Here is a 15,449-nt window from a genome sequence, read left to right as displayed (position 1 = left end):
TCACTTGAGGTGCTCGAGCGAGTGGATGTTGCGCGAGGCCTTCCCGCCGCCGCCCCAGCTGCGCGACCGCCCGAACATCGTGCGCGGGCCCCGCAGGCGCGCCTCCGCTCCTACGGCCGCCGCCTCCGCCTCCGCCGCTGCTGTCGCTGCTGCCCTCCTCGGTCGCCTCGTCCTCAGCGGCCGCCGCCGCCGCCGCCATCCTCCCTCAGCCGCTCAGAGTAGCCCAGACGCCGACGCCGCCGTCCTCTCGTGCACCGCGCAGGCGCGGGGCACGCCGGGAAGCGCAGTCTTACGCGCCCGCGCCTGCCCCGACGCCCGACGTCGGGCGGACCGGCCGCAAACTCCCCTTCCCGGCGGCCCCTGCGCGCGGGCATCCCGGAAGACGGGCGAGCGTTTGTGACCCAAGAGGGGCGGGGCGCGCATGCTAATGAGGCGTCGGCGTCACGCTTAACCCCCTCGCCGCCGCGCTGCAGCCCCGCGGAGGCGCGCTCTGCGGCCCGGGAGCCGCGCAGGCGGAGGCGGAGGCGGGCGGAGCTCTGGGCACGGACGGCCGAGCCGAGCCCCTCCTGCCCGCTGCAGCCCGGCGGGTGGCGCGAAGCAGCCGTGCGGTCATGGCCGGGGGCGTCCAGCGGGGCTTAGGAGGGCCGCGCCAAGAGCCCCAGCGCCGCCCCCGCCGCAGCCCGTCTGCAAGGCGCGCCCGCGCTCGGCGCCCGCGGGGACCAGAGTCCCGGGCGCCGGACGGTCCTGCCCGCTGTTCCCGCCATCGGCGCCCAGAGAGCCGCGGGGGCTGCCGGCCGGAGGGGCCGCCCTGCCGGGGCTGCTGGGCTGGCAGCGTCCCCCGTGCCCCGATCGGGCGTCCCGGCTGGTGCCAGGCGCCGCCGCCCCCTCGATGTTCTCCGCCGGCCTCTTCCTGGTCAACCTGCTGATCCTCTACTACGCCTTCCTGCTGGAGTACATCGCCCTCAACGTGGGCATCGTCTTCCTGCCCGACGACATGGACCAGGCGCTGGTGGACCTCGGGCTCCTCTCCGACCCGGCGCTCGGCCTCTACCGGCTGGACAGCGAGGGCGAGCCGCTCGACGCCTACTGGGACTAGGGCCGGCCGTCGGAGGAAGGAGAGCCCGGAGGGGTTGGCCTGCCCTCCCGCGGGTTGTGACTCCAGCTCCCATCCCCGGGAGCCCGGGAGGCTGCTCCAGGCAGGGAAGGCCAGAGGAGCACCGGGCCTCTCCTGCTCTGTTAGGCTAAGAAGGTCCCGATGGGGAAACCCCTCCCCAGAAGAAAATGCTCCTAGACCTGCTCCTGGACAACGAAGGGGGCTGCTGGCCCTTCTGCCCGCTGGGGCAATCCCTCCCGGGGCATCTCTGCAGCCCCCTCGGATCCTAGGCTTCTTCCAGGGCCACCCTTTCTTTCACCCTTTGCTTCATTCACATTTCTACTACAGGCTTGCTACACCAGGGAAGAAAAAGGAAAGATTCCAGAAAGGACATGTGGATTCTGGCCGGCTGGCCTGAGGCCTTCCAGGTCCCCCAGGGAAGCTGGACTGAAGATGGGGCTGGCCCAAACCCTTGATGGGTTTGCCAACGTCCTGCGATTCTGCAGGAATTCATTGAACACAACAGCAGGGTTTACCCAGGGAGTCCGGGGGGGGGGGGGGGGGGAGGGGAGAGAGACCCCAGGAGATTCTGGTTTCTTACACCAAACAAAGGCATTTACTCCTCGTTTGCACACTTCAAGGAACAAGGCTTGGTTCTCTTGTTTTTGAAGAGTTAAAGGTATGTGGAGAGCTAGCCTGGATGCTTAGACAAGGCAAGCAGTGGCTGTGATGGGATCACCAGGTTTTAAGGGGGCTGGGGGGATAAACCGTGAGAGCCTGAGGTTGCTTGCAACAGCGCATGTTCCTGAACACACAACTGCTACGCGGTTGAAACTTGGCCTTGCATCACTGTGCAGAAGATCCCCGAATCACGTTTTCCCCGTAGGGCAGTAGAAATAGCCCTCCGTTATCAGTACTATCCATATCTGTGAGAGCTTTTAAAAAAGACCTTCACTACTCTTGAATGAAACATTTTCCAGCACGTGGAAAGGTTATATGACATTAATGAAGCTTGCTCCCTGACATGCTAGGTTTCCAGCTGCAGGGAGAGACAGGTGTGGAAATATGGCGAAGCCATCAATTTGCACAGGAGTCCTTAAGTGTAATTAGCCGTGAAGGCTCTGGTTTCTGCTCCTTCCAAGCATGGAAATGTTGGAAGTCTCCAACTGGCGATCTTAATTTGCTGTGAATGATCAGGTCTCCCTTCTTAAATTTTATTTTATTTTATTTTTGGGATCCCCCGAACCTTTGCAATACCCACAAAAGGTCTGCTTTTTAAAGAGTAATAATTTAAGGAGGGAGGAAAAAAAAGAACTTCAGGGATGTTTCTGTCACACTGTTGCAGAGAAGAATTGATTTTGTAAGTATTTTTATAACTTGGGGGAAGGAAAGAGGAGCCTTGTCATTGTTACGGCAAGTTATTTTGGAAAATGTTCAAATGCATTGTTATGTGAAGCAGAAAATGTAAAAAAAGCAATATCTTGATAACAGGACCTTTTGCAAATACAGATGTATGCAGGTGACTACAATCACTTTGCGTATTATTGCCTGGACCAGGGTGGCCGCTGGGGGCACTTCACGGGAAAGGCTGCGGCTGTGGGGCCGCCTTGGGGTCTTTGCATGCTTAAAAGGGGGAGGGGGCCTGGCGAGGTTCCAGTGACCCTACCAGAAGGGTTCAGGCAGATCCTCCTCTTCGCTGTCTCACAAAGATCCTCCTAGGACCCCCTGCCCATAACCTTTCCCCCTCTGCTTTGTCTAACCTCCTCGGTGGAATCCTTGGCGAAGCTGCCATCCTCCCTCGGTTTCTGCCAGTCCGTTCCCAAAGGGGAGGATGCATTGCAGGAAATCCATTCAAAACGGCTACCTTAGCCCTTCCAAGACCCCACCAACATTCCCACTTTCAAAAAAAGAAAACAGCCACAAGTGAACCTGCTTCTAGAAAAAGATTTATTGACTGTCTCTCAGGGGTATGAAAACTGTACACTAGAGTTCACTCTCAGCAGAGGCTGGGTGTTCCGATCGCTAGTGGAAAGCTTCTAGGCGCAGATGCACACCAGCACCTATGCGCCCTCCACAGCTGCGAACACGTCAAATGACCCCTGGGGTCCAGGGGTCCAGTTCTGCCTAGCCTACTTATGTGTTCCTTACATTATTTCTCCAAACTTTTTAGCAAGCTGCGAGGGGCTGGTCGTAAATTCATGCAGAAATAGTCCAGAAAGGTTATCGGCTCTCAAAGGGAGCGGAGTTTATTCAGAAAGCACCAGCACTGCGTAGTTTTTTCTTTCTTTCTTAAGAAGTCAGTTGCTTATTCTCCGTAGACATCTCTGCTAAGTCATATAACTTTTGACGCTTCCACCTCTCGGCAGACACACACGCACACATTTCCCTTGCCTTCGGCCACTTCACAGAATGTGGGACCTGGCGTCAACTGCCCTGGAGAGGATTCTTTCGGAAAGAGGATCCAGTCCTCGGGTGGATGGAGAAAAAGAAGCAGCCTCTACGGATCACACAGCTTTAATTTAGCAGCAGAATTTCCTCCTGTGTGAGAGAAAATGGGGATTGGGGGTGGGGGGCACTCTTAAAGCCATGCAACTGCCATGCGGGGGGTTGTTTCCTACCCTTGATTCGAAGGGGGCCAAGGGGCAGGGGAGTGGAGCTTCAGCCTGGCTGGGGGCACCCATAATGCAAAGTGTTTTAGTAATTAGCTATATGGATGGCATTGATTGACAGAGATTTTTGTCATAGGGCACCTGGAAGGGTTTGGATAGCTGGGGGTCCAAAGGGCCCACAGAGATAAATGGCTCTTTATGATTTATGGGCCGGGGGAGTCAACGGAGCCTCACCACACACACACACACACACACACACACACACACACACACGGCATTGTGAGAGTGGGAAGACTGTAATTCGGCCTCTCCTCCACAGTGAGGAGCATTTCATAGGCTGAGTGTAGAATGGTGGAAGCTCCTACCGGTCGGTCGCTGGAAAACACTCACCACCACCACAGAATCCGAACCGACCGGCCAGGGGCTGCCCCTAAACCCTTCTGATCCGAGAATCCAGCTGCTGCAGGTGATCCAGAACCCCGTGAGGGATTGTGGGGTTCCACAGCCTGAAAGTTTTGAGAAAGCAAGAAATGAAAGGCAACTGGAATAAGGGGGCCTCCCTCCCAAAAATGCCACCAGCGGCTGCCACTTGGGGGTGGGGCGACTCCCCCCCCCGGGGTGAGGGGGCTCCCACCCTGCAGCTGGCCAGGAATTTGGAGTCCTGGTGGACCCCCCAGGCTGTCCTGCCCAGAACCTCCTCCAAAGCAACCCCTGCTGCATCCAGTGCAGTTCAGAGGGGCCCTTGGGGTGTTCCAGGAAAAGGGCTTCGATCCCGGAAGCCCAAACTTACGCCAAGCTCTGGATGCGGGGCATCTTCTCAGGCGCTCCGTCAGACACCGGGCTCCGGCGGCAGAAATCTGGTTGTACTGCAGGCTGGGGGTGGGGGTGGGGGGCAAAAGAGGCAGAATTACAGGCACCCCCTTTGCCAGAAACCCCTGGAGGCCGAGGGCCAAGGGCTGAGCATGGCCGGAGTCTTTCGCCCCCCTTCTGGCTCTACCAGGCCTCTCCTGGTATTGGGGGCTTGGGGAGGGGTTCCCCAAGAGCCCGGTGGGCCCTGCGGCTGAGCCCCTCGAGTGCTGGGTGGGGAGGGCCCCTCCTCTTTCCCACCCCATGGAACATCCAAGCAGCCGAGGTGGCTGCAGGAGCTATAAGGGGAGCCTGCATGAAGATTGGGGGTTCCAGTCCTGTGCGAAAAAAAGGTCTGCTTTGACTCCCTCCTGCGCCCCCCAGCCACAGTCCCTGGCACACTTACTCCAGCACCTGCAAGGCACACATCTGGGGCAGCACCTTGGCCACGCGCTCCGCCCCCGCGTCCCCGATGTTGTTCTCGTACAAGCTGCAGGAGCCAAACCAAGGAGGAGGCTGAGCCGGGCCCCCACTGCCAGGGGCCATGTGGGAGGCGGGCCTGAGGCAAGGAAGGAGCCCTCCCCCACCTGGGGGGCGGCCTCACCTGAGGGTCTTCAGCACACGCAGGGAGGGGAGGGCTTGGGCCAACAACTCAGCGCCCAGGTCGGAGATCTGGTTCCGGGACAAGCTAGGCACAAAAGATGGTTCCGTTCAGGATGCTTCAGAGGGGGGGGGGGGCGTCCTTTCCCTCCCTCTCTGGCGTGGCCCGTTCGGGGAGGCCGGTGGGAGAGGGCCCACCACGCGGAGGCAGCCCCTTCCTAAGCAAACGTTACTCTTCTATGGTTTTCTCTTTCGGTTTTTTTCTTTTTTCATTCTGTTTATAATGTGTCCCAAGAATTTTGGCGGTTGGGCGCTTCGTAACCATTCCATGTCCCAGCCTGTTTCATTCGTTCACGCGCACACACTCGCACACACACTCGCACACGCACACAGAGTGAGTCTCTGGGAGATGCAATGGGGGGGGGGTCCTCCCTGGGACCTTTCTGGCTTCCTGCCACCAGGAGCCGCAGAACACAAAACTTACTTCAGCGTTTCCAGGGACGCCAAGCGAGGAAGGACGCGGGTGAGGGACCTCACCCCTTCATCTCCGATTTCGTTTTCCTCAGAGGAATCCAAGCTGGGGACAGTCAAGCCAGGATGGCTGCAAATTCTGCTTGATCGGGGGCTGTTTTGGGGGCACCCAGAGGGCAAAGGGGATAGGCTCTGCGGTGGGATTTTGCTTTCCTTCCCAAGCACGGGGGGGGGGCTTCCCCTGGACGTGGCTAGATGTCAGGTGTGTGGGGAGGGGGCCGGCAGGGTTGGGAATGTCCCAGAAGCCCCACTCCAGCTCCTCTCTGGGGGGTCTTGCTTGCCAGGCCAAGGAGAGCCAGCAGGGCAACCTTCATGGAGGGGGAGGACCACCAGGGGTGCCGCTTCCTGAGGATCTCAGACCTTGGTGCCTAAGCCTGGCATCTGACAGAGAGCCCCCCCCCCACCATTCAAAGACACTCCCGGGGTGGACTTGGGAAGTTGACTTGGGGAGGGGCTCTTTGGCTCACTTACTCCAAGTGCTGAAGAGCCGAGAAGGCCACCAAAGAATCCGCCAACTTTCGGAAGCCCTCCAAGCCGCAGCTGGGCCCAAGGCTGCAAGGCAAGTGGTGGGGGGGAAAGGGGGACAGTGGGTGCTGGACTCCTGACCCAGCCCCCGCCCCCCCGCCAAGCGACTCCTTCCCTTGCCCTTTCTTTGGCCCAGAAGCCACCAACGCCCCCTGAGGCGCCTGCCTGGCAGCCCAGGAGGAAATCGGGTGTTCCGAGGTAGACTGCCCCAGCACAAGGAGGTTCTGCTTTTAACAAACAGTTGCCTGCTGTTGCTGCATTCCGCTCTTAAAATGCACCTGTGAACTTACCTGAATTCTAGTTGCAGGAACCCAGCGATGGCTGGAATAAGACGAACGCCGGAACCCGCAGAGTCTTCCCTGCTGGACCAAACATGGGGTTGGAGGCAAAGGCGGTCAGGGAAGAGCACAGAGGGCGGGACCAGTGGCAGCCTCTGGCCGAAGCTCACCAACGTAGCCAAGCTACGGGGGCCCAGAGGTGGTGCTCTCGCCTCACCATCAGGAGGTTGTGAGTTCAATCCTCGGTAGAGGCTAATATTTGGAATAGACTCTCCTGCTTGAGCAGGGGGTTGGACTAGATGACCTCCAGGGCCCCTTCCAACTCTGTTGTTCTATGTCTATGACATATCCTCCATCTTTGCACCCCACCTTCAGCTATGCCTCTGCTCAAAGCCACCCCAAGCCACTTTCTCCTGGTGCCCAGAGTAGGCCTGGGGCGGAGGAGCCGAGCGCCTCCCCAGATCCCTGATCCCCAAGGCAGGCCTGCAGGGGGCCTGGCATTCCCCCCCACCACCAGGAGAACCTCCCTCCAGCTGGCCTCGGGGGCTGCCTGCGTGGGGCCCTCTGGGGGCCTTACCCTTCGGCCATGTCTCTCTGCAGCTGCACCAGGGCGAGAAGGGCGTCCACGTCCCCCATCGTCTTCGCCCTGAAGGGCTCCACCAGGAACTTCTCCAGGGCTGCCTGCAGGGCTTCCCTCTCCTGGGCGCCCCACAGGTGCTTCCAGAGCCCCACCGCTTCCCTGAGGGACACCCTGCAACAAGAGTCCGTGAGGCTGCCTTCTTCCTCCTCCTCCTCCTCCTCCGCTGCAGGCAGCTTCCCTGGCTCCTCCCGGGTTCAGGGCGGTTCTGGTTCTGCCTTTCCCTTGGGAAGATCTTGGGTTTGGATCTGGCCTTGATGGGCACAACTGCAACGCTAGCCGGACCAGGATCTGATCTTGGCTTGAGGCCCCGACAACACCTCCTCTCCCCCTTCCCCGTCCTGGATCGGTTCCCTTCAAGTGAAGATTCCTTGAGTGGCTCCAAAGATGGTTTTTATGGGCCCACTAAGATCACGGGGGGTCAACCAAGGCACCGTCCACATAAGGACAAATCCCTCAGCAGTGACCTCTGGCTTTGAGAAGCCGTCCAGGGGTCCTTCCAGCCTCCCTCCTCCCCCGAGATCCCTGCTCGGTGGGCCTTTCCTCCCAACGCCTGGTCCTCGTGACCTGAAGGCCCAGCCCCCGCCCAGGCGCGGCCCTCCAAGACCCTCCGCCCACCTGAACTTGGTGACGTTCTTCAGGCCAACCAGCTTCCTGAGTCCATCCAAGTGGATGCCGGTCCCCCTCAGGTCTAAAGAGAACTTCTTGGGGGACGTTCCCAGCACAGCGTGCAGGACGCTGACATCTGGCGGGGCGAGTGAGAAGCCCACGAAGGAGAGGTCCGGCCGGAGCTCCAGGGCCAAGTGCTTCCGGAGGGGCTGATCTTCGGTTTCATGGACACAGTGGAGCAGCTCCAGCAACTTGTCCGGCCTGAGATCCCTCAGGGGAAGTTTCCGGATGAATCTGGAGAGGCTCCTCTGCTTCCTTGCGATCAGGTTCTCCGTGTCTTCTAAGTCACCCCCCTTACCCAAAAGGAGAGAACTGCTGAGGTCGTCCTTTAAGAACAGCAACCCGGACAAGAAACGGGGCACCAGGCCCCACGAAGAGAGAAATTTCCGGAACTTGGCCCCCAAACCAAGGAATTTGGTGAGTTTTTTGCCCTTGATCTCTTTGGCCAGAGTCAAATGCAGGGCCACCAAGAAATTCTGGACAGCGAAGTTGGAGAAGACGCAAACGCCCCGCTGCTCCGCCATGAGTCCCGTTCTGAGAGCGAGCTCCTTCGCGTCTGCGGAAGGGAAGTGCTCGCTCAGGAGGGCCCTTTGGTAACGCTGCCCGAGAGACCAAGAGACCTCGGCCAGGGCAGGGATGGCCTGGCACCCGGAACCTGCCGCCTTCTGGAGAAGGTAGGTGGCGAAGAGGCCCGTGAGGGTGGAGGGCAGCTCTTGGCCTCTCCTTTCAGACGCCGCCTGGCCAATGAACCGGCAGAGGCCGGGATTGCAGCAAAGGCTGAGCAGGTAAGGGGAGCTCCTGATGGGGTTCGCCTCCTGCTCCCAGGGGGAAGAGCCCTCGAAAGAGCCGGAGAGGCAGAGCGCGGCCTGCTCCGGGGAGAAGCCCACCACCTCCAGGACCGAGTCCACCCGGGGGAAACACGGGGGGAGCCTCCCTTTGCGCCGTCCGGTCAATAAGAAAGTGCAGCCGCTGAGCCCCTTCCTTTGGAAGAGGGGGGCCAAGGTGGCACCCAGGCGGTGGGCTCCCCTGCCGGCCGGGCTCCCTGACGTGGAGGAGAAGCCCTCGGGATCCTCCTTCAGGTCTTCCATGCCGTCAAAAAGCAGGAGGAGCCGCTCTGGCTTCTGCAAGAGGCTGTGGTAGACGTCATCGACGCCCTGGCAGGAGCCGCCCAGGGAATCCGAGAGCAGGGCCCGGAAGTCGTGGCAGGAGCCCTGCAGCAGGCTCAGCCTCCGGCAGTCGAATCGGAAGACGAAGTCAAACTGGGGCATCCGGCCATCGGCCCAGTCCAGGCAGATCTTCTGCACCAGGTGGCTTTTCCCCGTGCCGGCCTTGCCCAAGACCAGGATGACTCTGCTGCCCAGGCCGGGTTTCCTGGTGCCCTGGAACAAGTGGCTCCTCTCCACGGAGGCCTGCTCTCCCAGGTGGCAGCGCCTCCGACCCGCACGCCTCCCGCCCCTGCCGTCCAGGTGATGCTGCACCAAGTCCTTCTCCAGGTACACGAAGGAGGGTCCCGGGGGCTGCCCAGGCCCCGGACGGCATTCTCTGCGGAAATGCTCCTTCAGCCGCTTGCAGAAAGCCCGCCCCGACCCTAGGGAAGGAGGACAGGCAGGGAGGGGGGCAGGGAAGGAAGCTCCAAAATCCTGCTCCTCGGATGACTTCGGCTTCGCTGCTGTGGTGGTCCTGAGCTCCAGCTGGCTTGGAGTCTGCTGGTGGGAGGCCAAACGAGGAAAGTCACCTGGGCAGGTTGGGGGATCTGCAGGCAAGCAGGGTTGCTGGGCGTTTCCGAAGGTGAAGATCATCTGGATGTTGCTCCCGTGGCGTGGGATGCACCAGAGCTGCCCATTGGCAGAGGGCCCTGGAAGAGAGGGAGAAGGAGGTTGGCTCTCAGCCCCTCCCCTCCCCCCTCCCCCTCCCTCCCTCCCAGGTCAAGCAGGAATCCCGCAGGGCCACTGCAGGGCTGGGGCCTCTGGAGGGGCTTTCGTGTACCGAGCGCTTCTGGAGATCTGCCCGCAGGGCCCACGGAGGCCACCAAAACTTGCACGTGGAAGTCGCCTGGAGAGCCGGTGCCATCCTGGCCGGGGCGAGGGGGAGTGGCGAGGGGGTCCTCGCTCACAATGCACAGAGCCGGTGGGTGAGCTGCCAAAGAAAAGGAAGGTCACCCAGGCTGCCCCAAAGCCAGGCAAGGTGGGCTCCCTCCCCTCCCTCAGCAGCCCAGGAAGACCAGGGTGGGTGCTTGCCCCCAACTGGCTGGAAGGTGGAGGCCCCTCCTCCGCTCAGCCAGCACCAAACACGGGAAGTTTCCGGCTTCGTTTCCTTGCTGGCTGGGGATGATGGGAGTTGAAGCCTCAGGCTTGGGGAAGGGCTGTTTTGCAACCCCTGGGTGGCTTGCCATCTTGTAGGAAGGGGAAGGCAGGAGCGGAAGGCCCAGATCTGGAGGGGGAAGGAAGAGGGCGAGGCAGGGGCCATGCCAGCAGCCGAGGGGAAGGGGCTTGGGGCAGGGGGCCCGATCTCTGCACCCCCCCCGTTACTAAAGAGAAGCCGCCACCGAGGGAGCAGCCCACTCACCCAGCCTCTGGCGCTTGGCTTCGGGGGCCTCCGAGGATGGTCCTGCAGGGGGAGAGGCGCCAGGTGGAGCAGGCCACGTCTCTGCCAATGATGCCCTTCTTTGGCCAGGGGGCTTAGCAAGAACCTGAACCCGCCTCCGTCTCCCTCTAGCACCTGGAGCCTCTGGAAAGCTGGACCAGCTCAGCCCTCCTTCGCCCGGCTCTCTCACTTACCCCAGGTTTTGGCCTCTGCGCAGCCCCCAGGCCCTTCCGCAGCCCCCACCTCCCAAAAGAGGCTTTCTGGGGATGAAGAGAAGAGCGAGAGATGACTTTTAGCACGGGGGGAGGGGAACAGATGGGGAAATAACGGGGGAGACATCCCAGGATCAGGCAAAGCCCAAGGAACCAGTTCTCATGAAGGACGGGAGGAAGGGAGGAACCAGATGGGCCCGGAGCCCTTTGCCCAGGGAGGCTCTCCTGCTCAGGCAGCTCAGGGAGGAAAGGGCCCCTTTTCTGCCCCCCCATAGGCCCCATCTTGACCAGGGAAAGCCAGGCCCCTCGGGGGCTGAGTGTGGCCCTGGAAGCGAAGCGGGCTCACCAAAATGCTCGTCCACCGGGGCATCTTGCTGGTCCTTCAGCAAATATTCAGCCAGGGCAGCTAAAGGTGAGGGGGGAGGGAAACATGACCAAATGCCAGGCACTACAAATCCAAAGTGCACCCCTCCCCCATCAGTGTGGGGACATTGTGCCCCCCCTTCAATTCAGCTCCTGGAGGGGAGGGGCCCTTTGGTGCTGTGGAAGGGGTGGGGTGGTGCCCCCCCCCGATGAACTCAGCTGGGCATCCCGGGGTGCCCTCTGGGCAGGGGGGGCTCCTGGGTCAGGTAAAGCTGCTGCCCTGACTGGAGACGGGCCCCGATCCCCATCAGCCGCTCCTCCAAAGGGGTGGCGGGGTGGCCTTTGTGCCGCCTGGGTTGCCTCCCGCCTTCTTGGGTCCAGGCTGTGAGCCAAGGGAGGGCACTGCGTCTGCCCGGACGCGCCCTCAGGCCGCTGTGCCCCCGCAAGGGGGACCCACCGATTTTGTTGTAGGCCTCCCCCATGTTGGAGCAGAGGCAGACGACTTCTCCGCTTTCGTCCCTCTCCACCGTGTAGAAGACCTCGGTGCTCTCTGGATCCTCGCTGACCGCCTCAGGCGCTTGAACTGTGGGGGAGAGAGAAGAGGCCACTCGAGACCCCCACAGAGGCTGGCGCTCCCTGCCCCCCCCCGCCTGCCGAGAGACAGGCTGCCCTCCCAGGGGAAGCGGCAGGGAAGGCGGCTTCCTTTAAGCCAGGCTCCAGCACCTGCGGGCGCCATCTCAGCCATCGATGGTGGGGGGCTCTCGCTCTGCAGGCAGTGGGTCTCCGGTGGGATCCCTCCAGGGCTCAGGTCACCTGATTGCGGAAACAGCAGGGAGGAGAAAGTAGACCAAGCTCTGAAGAAGGCGAAATACTTCGGTCTCTACCTGGGCTGCTTTAGGTGGGGGGAGGTTGCTTTGAGGACATCCCACCACCTGCTTTGGGGAGAAATGATTAAATAGGGAGAGAGAGAGGTAGGTAGGTAGGTAGGTAGGTAGGTAGGTAGAGAGATAGATAGATAGATAGATGATAGATAGATAGATAGATAGATAGATAGATAGATGATAGAGAGATAGAGAGATAGAGAGATGATAGAGAGAGAGAGAGATGATAGATAGATGATAGATAGATGATAGATAGATAGATAGATAGATAGATAGATAGATAGAGAGATAGAGATAGATAGATAGATAGATAGATAGATAGATAGATAGATAGATAGATAGATAGATAGATTTCTTTATTGGCCAAGTGTGATTGGACACATAAGGAATTTGCCAGGTTTCCCCCCCCCCAACCTTTATGCCTGGATTCGCTTTCCAAAGATCTGGAGACAAATGACATTTGGGGGGATTTTTGCCCAAAACAGGAGTCAGGGTGTAGTACGCGGCTGATCCAAGCTTTGCTTTATCGGGTTTACTGAATAAACCACAATAAGATCGGCACTAAGCTATAAATCAGAGTTTGCAATCTGGCGGGGATCAAAGCAGCAGTTTATGGAGCCCCTGAGGGACCCCCAGGTGGAAAACACGTGTGTCCAACCTGCACAACGCACCCCCTGCAACTTTTCTGACCCTGGACGGTTCCAAGGAGAGACCCGACAGCTGCGTTGTTCACAAAAGGAGAACAGAAAGTGGGCTCACATCTTCTGCCTTCTATAAATATGCCCGGGGTGTGTGTGTGTGTGTGTGTGACTCCAGCTTAGCTCAAGAAGATGTCAAGGAGGGCAAGAAAACAACCCATCTCCTTGGAAGACCCCCACCCCCCAAAAAAGAAGGAGAGCTGTGCCACTTGCAGCAATTCCAACGTTTCCCCTGATTCGTGGTCGCAGCTGTGACCTTGTGGCCTCCTACAGGAGGATGGGGTGAGGGACGGAGGGCAGACCCCCCCCCTCTGGAAAGGCACAGCAGAGCAGAGGCCGGTGGGAGGCCTGGCGCTTCTTCCAAACCCCCGGGCTGAGTCTAGCCAAGCTTGCCAGGGTCAAAACGTTTTGGTCAGCTGCACCAAGCAAGCCTCAGTCCAGCCCGACTGTCTGAACTGAGAAGGGAATCATGTTCCCCCAGATGCCTTCCTTTGAAAAAAAAAAAAAAGAAAGTTCGCTGCACAGGCATCCCACCCAAGGCAGAGCTGCAAGACCCCACCCTGCAATAGCCAGCCTTTAGCAGGGGAGGGGGCTAGAATTTGAGGGCAGGGCCAGCTTGCCAGTTCACCTCTCCAGGGTCCCTGACTTTCTTCCTGCAACGCCGCCACCGGCTAAACTTGCCAGCATCGATCAACCAAGGGTGGGGTGGGGGGTTGTCCCCTCAGCCCCCTTTTCTCATGCTCTGGTTGGCAAAGGAAGCGCAGCAGAGGATCAGGAAGCCAGAAGCAGAGAAATAAGGTCCTCAGGGGTGTGAAAGAAAAACAGCCGACCTTGCAGAAAACTTCCAAACCGTCCTTTCTGCAAAATGGTTGGCGTGGCGAGCTCCGGATTATAAGCCATCCTGGATGCCCCTGGGCAAAGTGGCCAGGCTGCCAGTCCCTTCGTCTTGCCACAGGTGACTGACTGCCCATAAACGGAAAATCTCAAAATGAGAGTGAAGCGGAATTCCCCTCTCTTTCAAAAATAATCTACCAGGAACTTCCAAGGTTGGTAACTCCCTTCGCTGAGAACAGATGCCTGCCGGACAAATACCTGGCTTTCTCCTCTGCCCAACTACACTCCCTGTGGGGCCTGGGTACCTACCGTCCAGGTGGTCACACACATGACTTCAGGCTCGTGTGGAGGAGAGCTTGCTCCCAACGTGCTGCTCACTGGCTTTCTGTGTGCAACTGACACAAGAAGTGAAAGTGGCCTCGGGTTTCATTTTCCCCTGTCTCTGATTCTGATCAGGTCCACCCACTTACCTCTTTGCACTCTCCACGAGGCTCTCCTTCCCTCCCACCCACGATCCTTTCACACAGGACAATTTTGCCTCCCTGCGGGCGGCCAGTGTACGGCTGCAGTGTGAACGCTGGCACCAACACGACTGCACGGGCATCAGTGCGCAGGAGAGACCGGGGATGGCCAGGGCTGAGCTGGGAGCCAAAAATGGCCCAGATCATCTCACAGGTCACTGCTGTGGGACCCCCAAAGTCGCACCATAGGGGACAAGCAGAAGACCAAGGAAACGGGACTGGTGAGGCTGAGGATTAAATTAGCTGGTGCTCTGGACTGCCATTCCCACCAGCCTGTCATCCAGCACATTTGGCTGTAGGTTCCTTTCTCAAATTCAGGATTTTTAAAAAAATGGTTCCAAGATTTTAAAATGAGGTTCTAAAATGTCCCCCTGCCCTATTTATGCCATTAAATTGAAACTCAATATTTAAAATATAAGATCAAGAAAGGCAGTTGGCAAAGCCTGTGGAGAAAAGCTCCCTCATCCATTTAATTCTCAAATAGGATATAAATCCTATGTATCAGACAAATAGATATGATTTATCCTACTTGAGGATTAAATTAGTGTTCATTGATTTTTGAATTAAATTTAAATTCATGTTAGGCTTAAGTACCTAGCTATCTACCTCTCTGTTTGTAAGACAAAGCCAGTGAAATTATCCAACTGACCAGGAAGGAGGTGTTCCCACAGAGTGAGGTTGGATGCACCTTAATTCCCTTCCTACACAAATACTGAGAAATCTTTAATGCACTAAAGAATCATATGATATTAACCAAGCTTACCGGTCAAGTTTCTAGTCCTCAGTGAGACAGCTGCATTCTTAGTGTTTTCTTTAGACTTGCCAGAAAGCTGTAAGTAAGAGACGCAGCTGGAACTGGATGGCCCAGCCTGTTTTCCAAGCAGGGTCAGAGCAACCTTCCTTGCTAAGTCCTCAGGGTCTTTTTCATAGAGTAAGGTCTGATAATATTCCTGTGATATCATTCCTTCACTCAGCAGGGAGTCCAGGAAGCTTTGAACTTGCAGGGCCGAAGCCGTTAATAAAATGCCCCTCACTTCTGGCAAGATTTGCTTGAAAATATCCATTTTGGCAGCCGGAGCGCTTGGATTTCTCTCAATTATTTATGCCGCACTTCCCTGTTTTTCTACGGATATTTATATGGTGAACTCATCTTACCAAGGGTCCAAAAAGATGAAGTGAGAAAAAGAAAACTGATGTGTTTGATTTGGGGAATCGACACTGATATTTCCCCATTTCGTGGAATGCACGACAGCATCTTCCAAGGATGCTGTTGTCTCCCCTGTTTTATTTATTTATTCATTTATTTAATTTTTTTACTTACTTATTTATTTAATTTTTTACTTATTTACTTATTTAATTTTTTACTTATTTATTTATCATTTCTAAAAATTGATTACTTGGATGCTTGCTTGGTTGCAGTTAATAGCAAAACTGTACATTGCAGATGGGGTGTTTTTTTTTTTTGAAAAGTTTCCCCAAGAGTGGGAAATTCACCCAAACCCTTGCTAGAGTCAAATAGAGACTTTATTCAGAAAGGAGTGTGTGTGTGTGTGTGTGTGAGAGAGAGAG

General features: G+C 57.7%; 3 protein-coding genes across 12 annotated transcripts in view; 1 reads left to right on the top strand and 2 right to left on the bottom strand.

Moving 5' to 3' along the window:
- CLEC16A (C-type lectin domain containing 16A) overlaps window positions 1-362 on the bottom strand; it is a 36,629-nt gene extending 36,267 nt beyond the window's left edge. For 7 of the 10 annotated variants that reach the window (XM_087942311.1, XM_087942312.1, XM_087942315.1 and 4 more), the window contains exon 1: window positions 5-266. In XM_087942311.1, coding sequence (XP_087798437.1) covers window positions 5-78 — 74 coding nt within the window. In that variant the 5' untranslated portion in view covers window positions 79-266. Of the gene's footprint in view, window positions 1-4 lie in introns of all 10 variants that reach the window. The other 3 variants (XM_087942314.1, XM_087942319.1, XM_026683370.2) reach the window with 3 other exon arrangements.
- Window positions 363-454: 92 nt separating this feature from the next.
- Window positions 455-2,622, top strand: DEXI (Dexi homolog; the record flags this gene model as incomplete). Its single annotated transcript, XM_026683281.2, has 1 exon — window positions 455-2,622. A coding segment is annotated over one exon (642 nt), but the record flags the coding sequence as incomplete, so codon positions are not given.
- An 858-nt stretch (window positions 2,623-3,480) lies between these two features.
- Window positions 3,481-15,031, bottom strand: CIITA (class II major histocompatibility complex transactivator). The gene is given in 18 exon segments (XM_087942310.1): window positions 3,481-3,631; window positions 4,096-4,208; window positions 4,493-4,508; window positions 4,511-4,575; window positions 4,955-5,038; window positions 5,153-5,236; window positions 5,633-5,725; window positions 6,151-6,231; window positions 6,495-6,566; window positions 7,060-7,233; window positions 7,738-9,643; window positions 9,775-9,924; window positions 10,354-10,395; window positions 10,566-10,631; window positions 10,930-10,989; window positions 11,404-11,529; window positions 11,670-11,759; window positions 14,644-15,031. Coding segments are annotated over 17 exon segments (3,486 nt in total). The 5' UTR covers window positions 14,945-15,031; the 3' UTR covers window positions 3,481-3,631; window positions 4,096-4,132.
- Between the last annotated feature and the right edge of the window lie 418 nt (window positions 15,032-15,449).

This window comes from Notechis scutatus, chromosome 12 (assembly GCF_049901735.1).
Source record: "Notechis scutatus isolate UNSWTSFEM ecotype Mainland chromosome 12, rNotScu1.2, whole genome shotgun sequence".
In the NCBI taxonomy this organism is placed as follows: domain Eukaryota; kingdom Metazoa; phylum Chordata; class Lepidosauria; order Squamata; family Elapidae; genus Notechis; species Notechis scutatus.
This window is presented reverse-complemented; position numbering and strand designations above follow the sequence as displayed.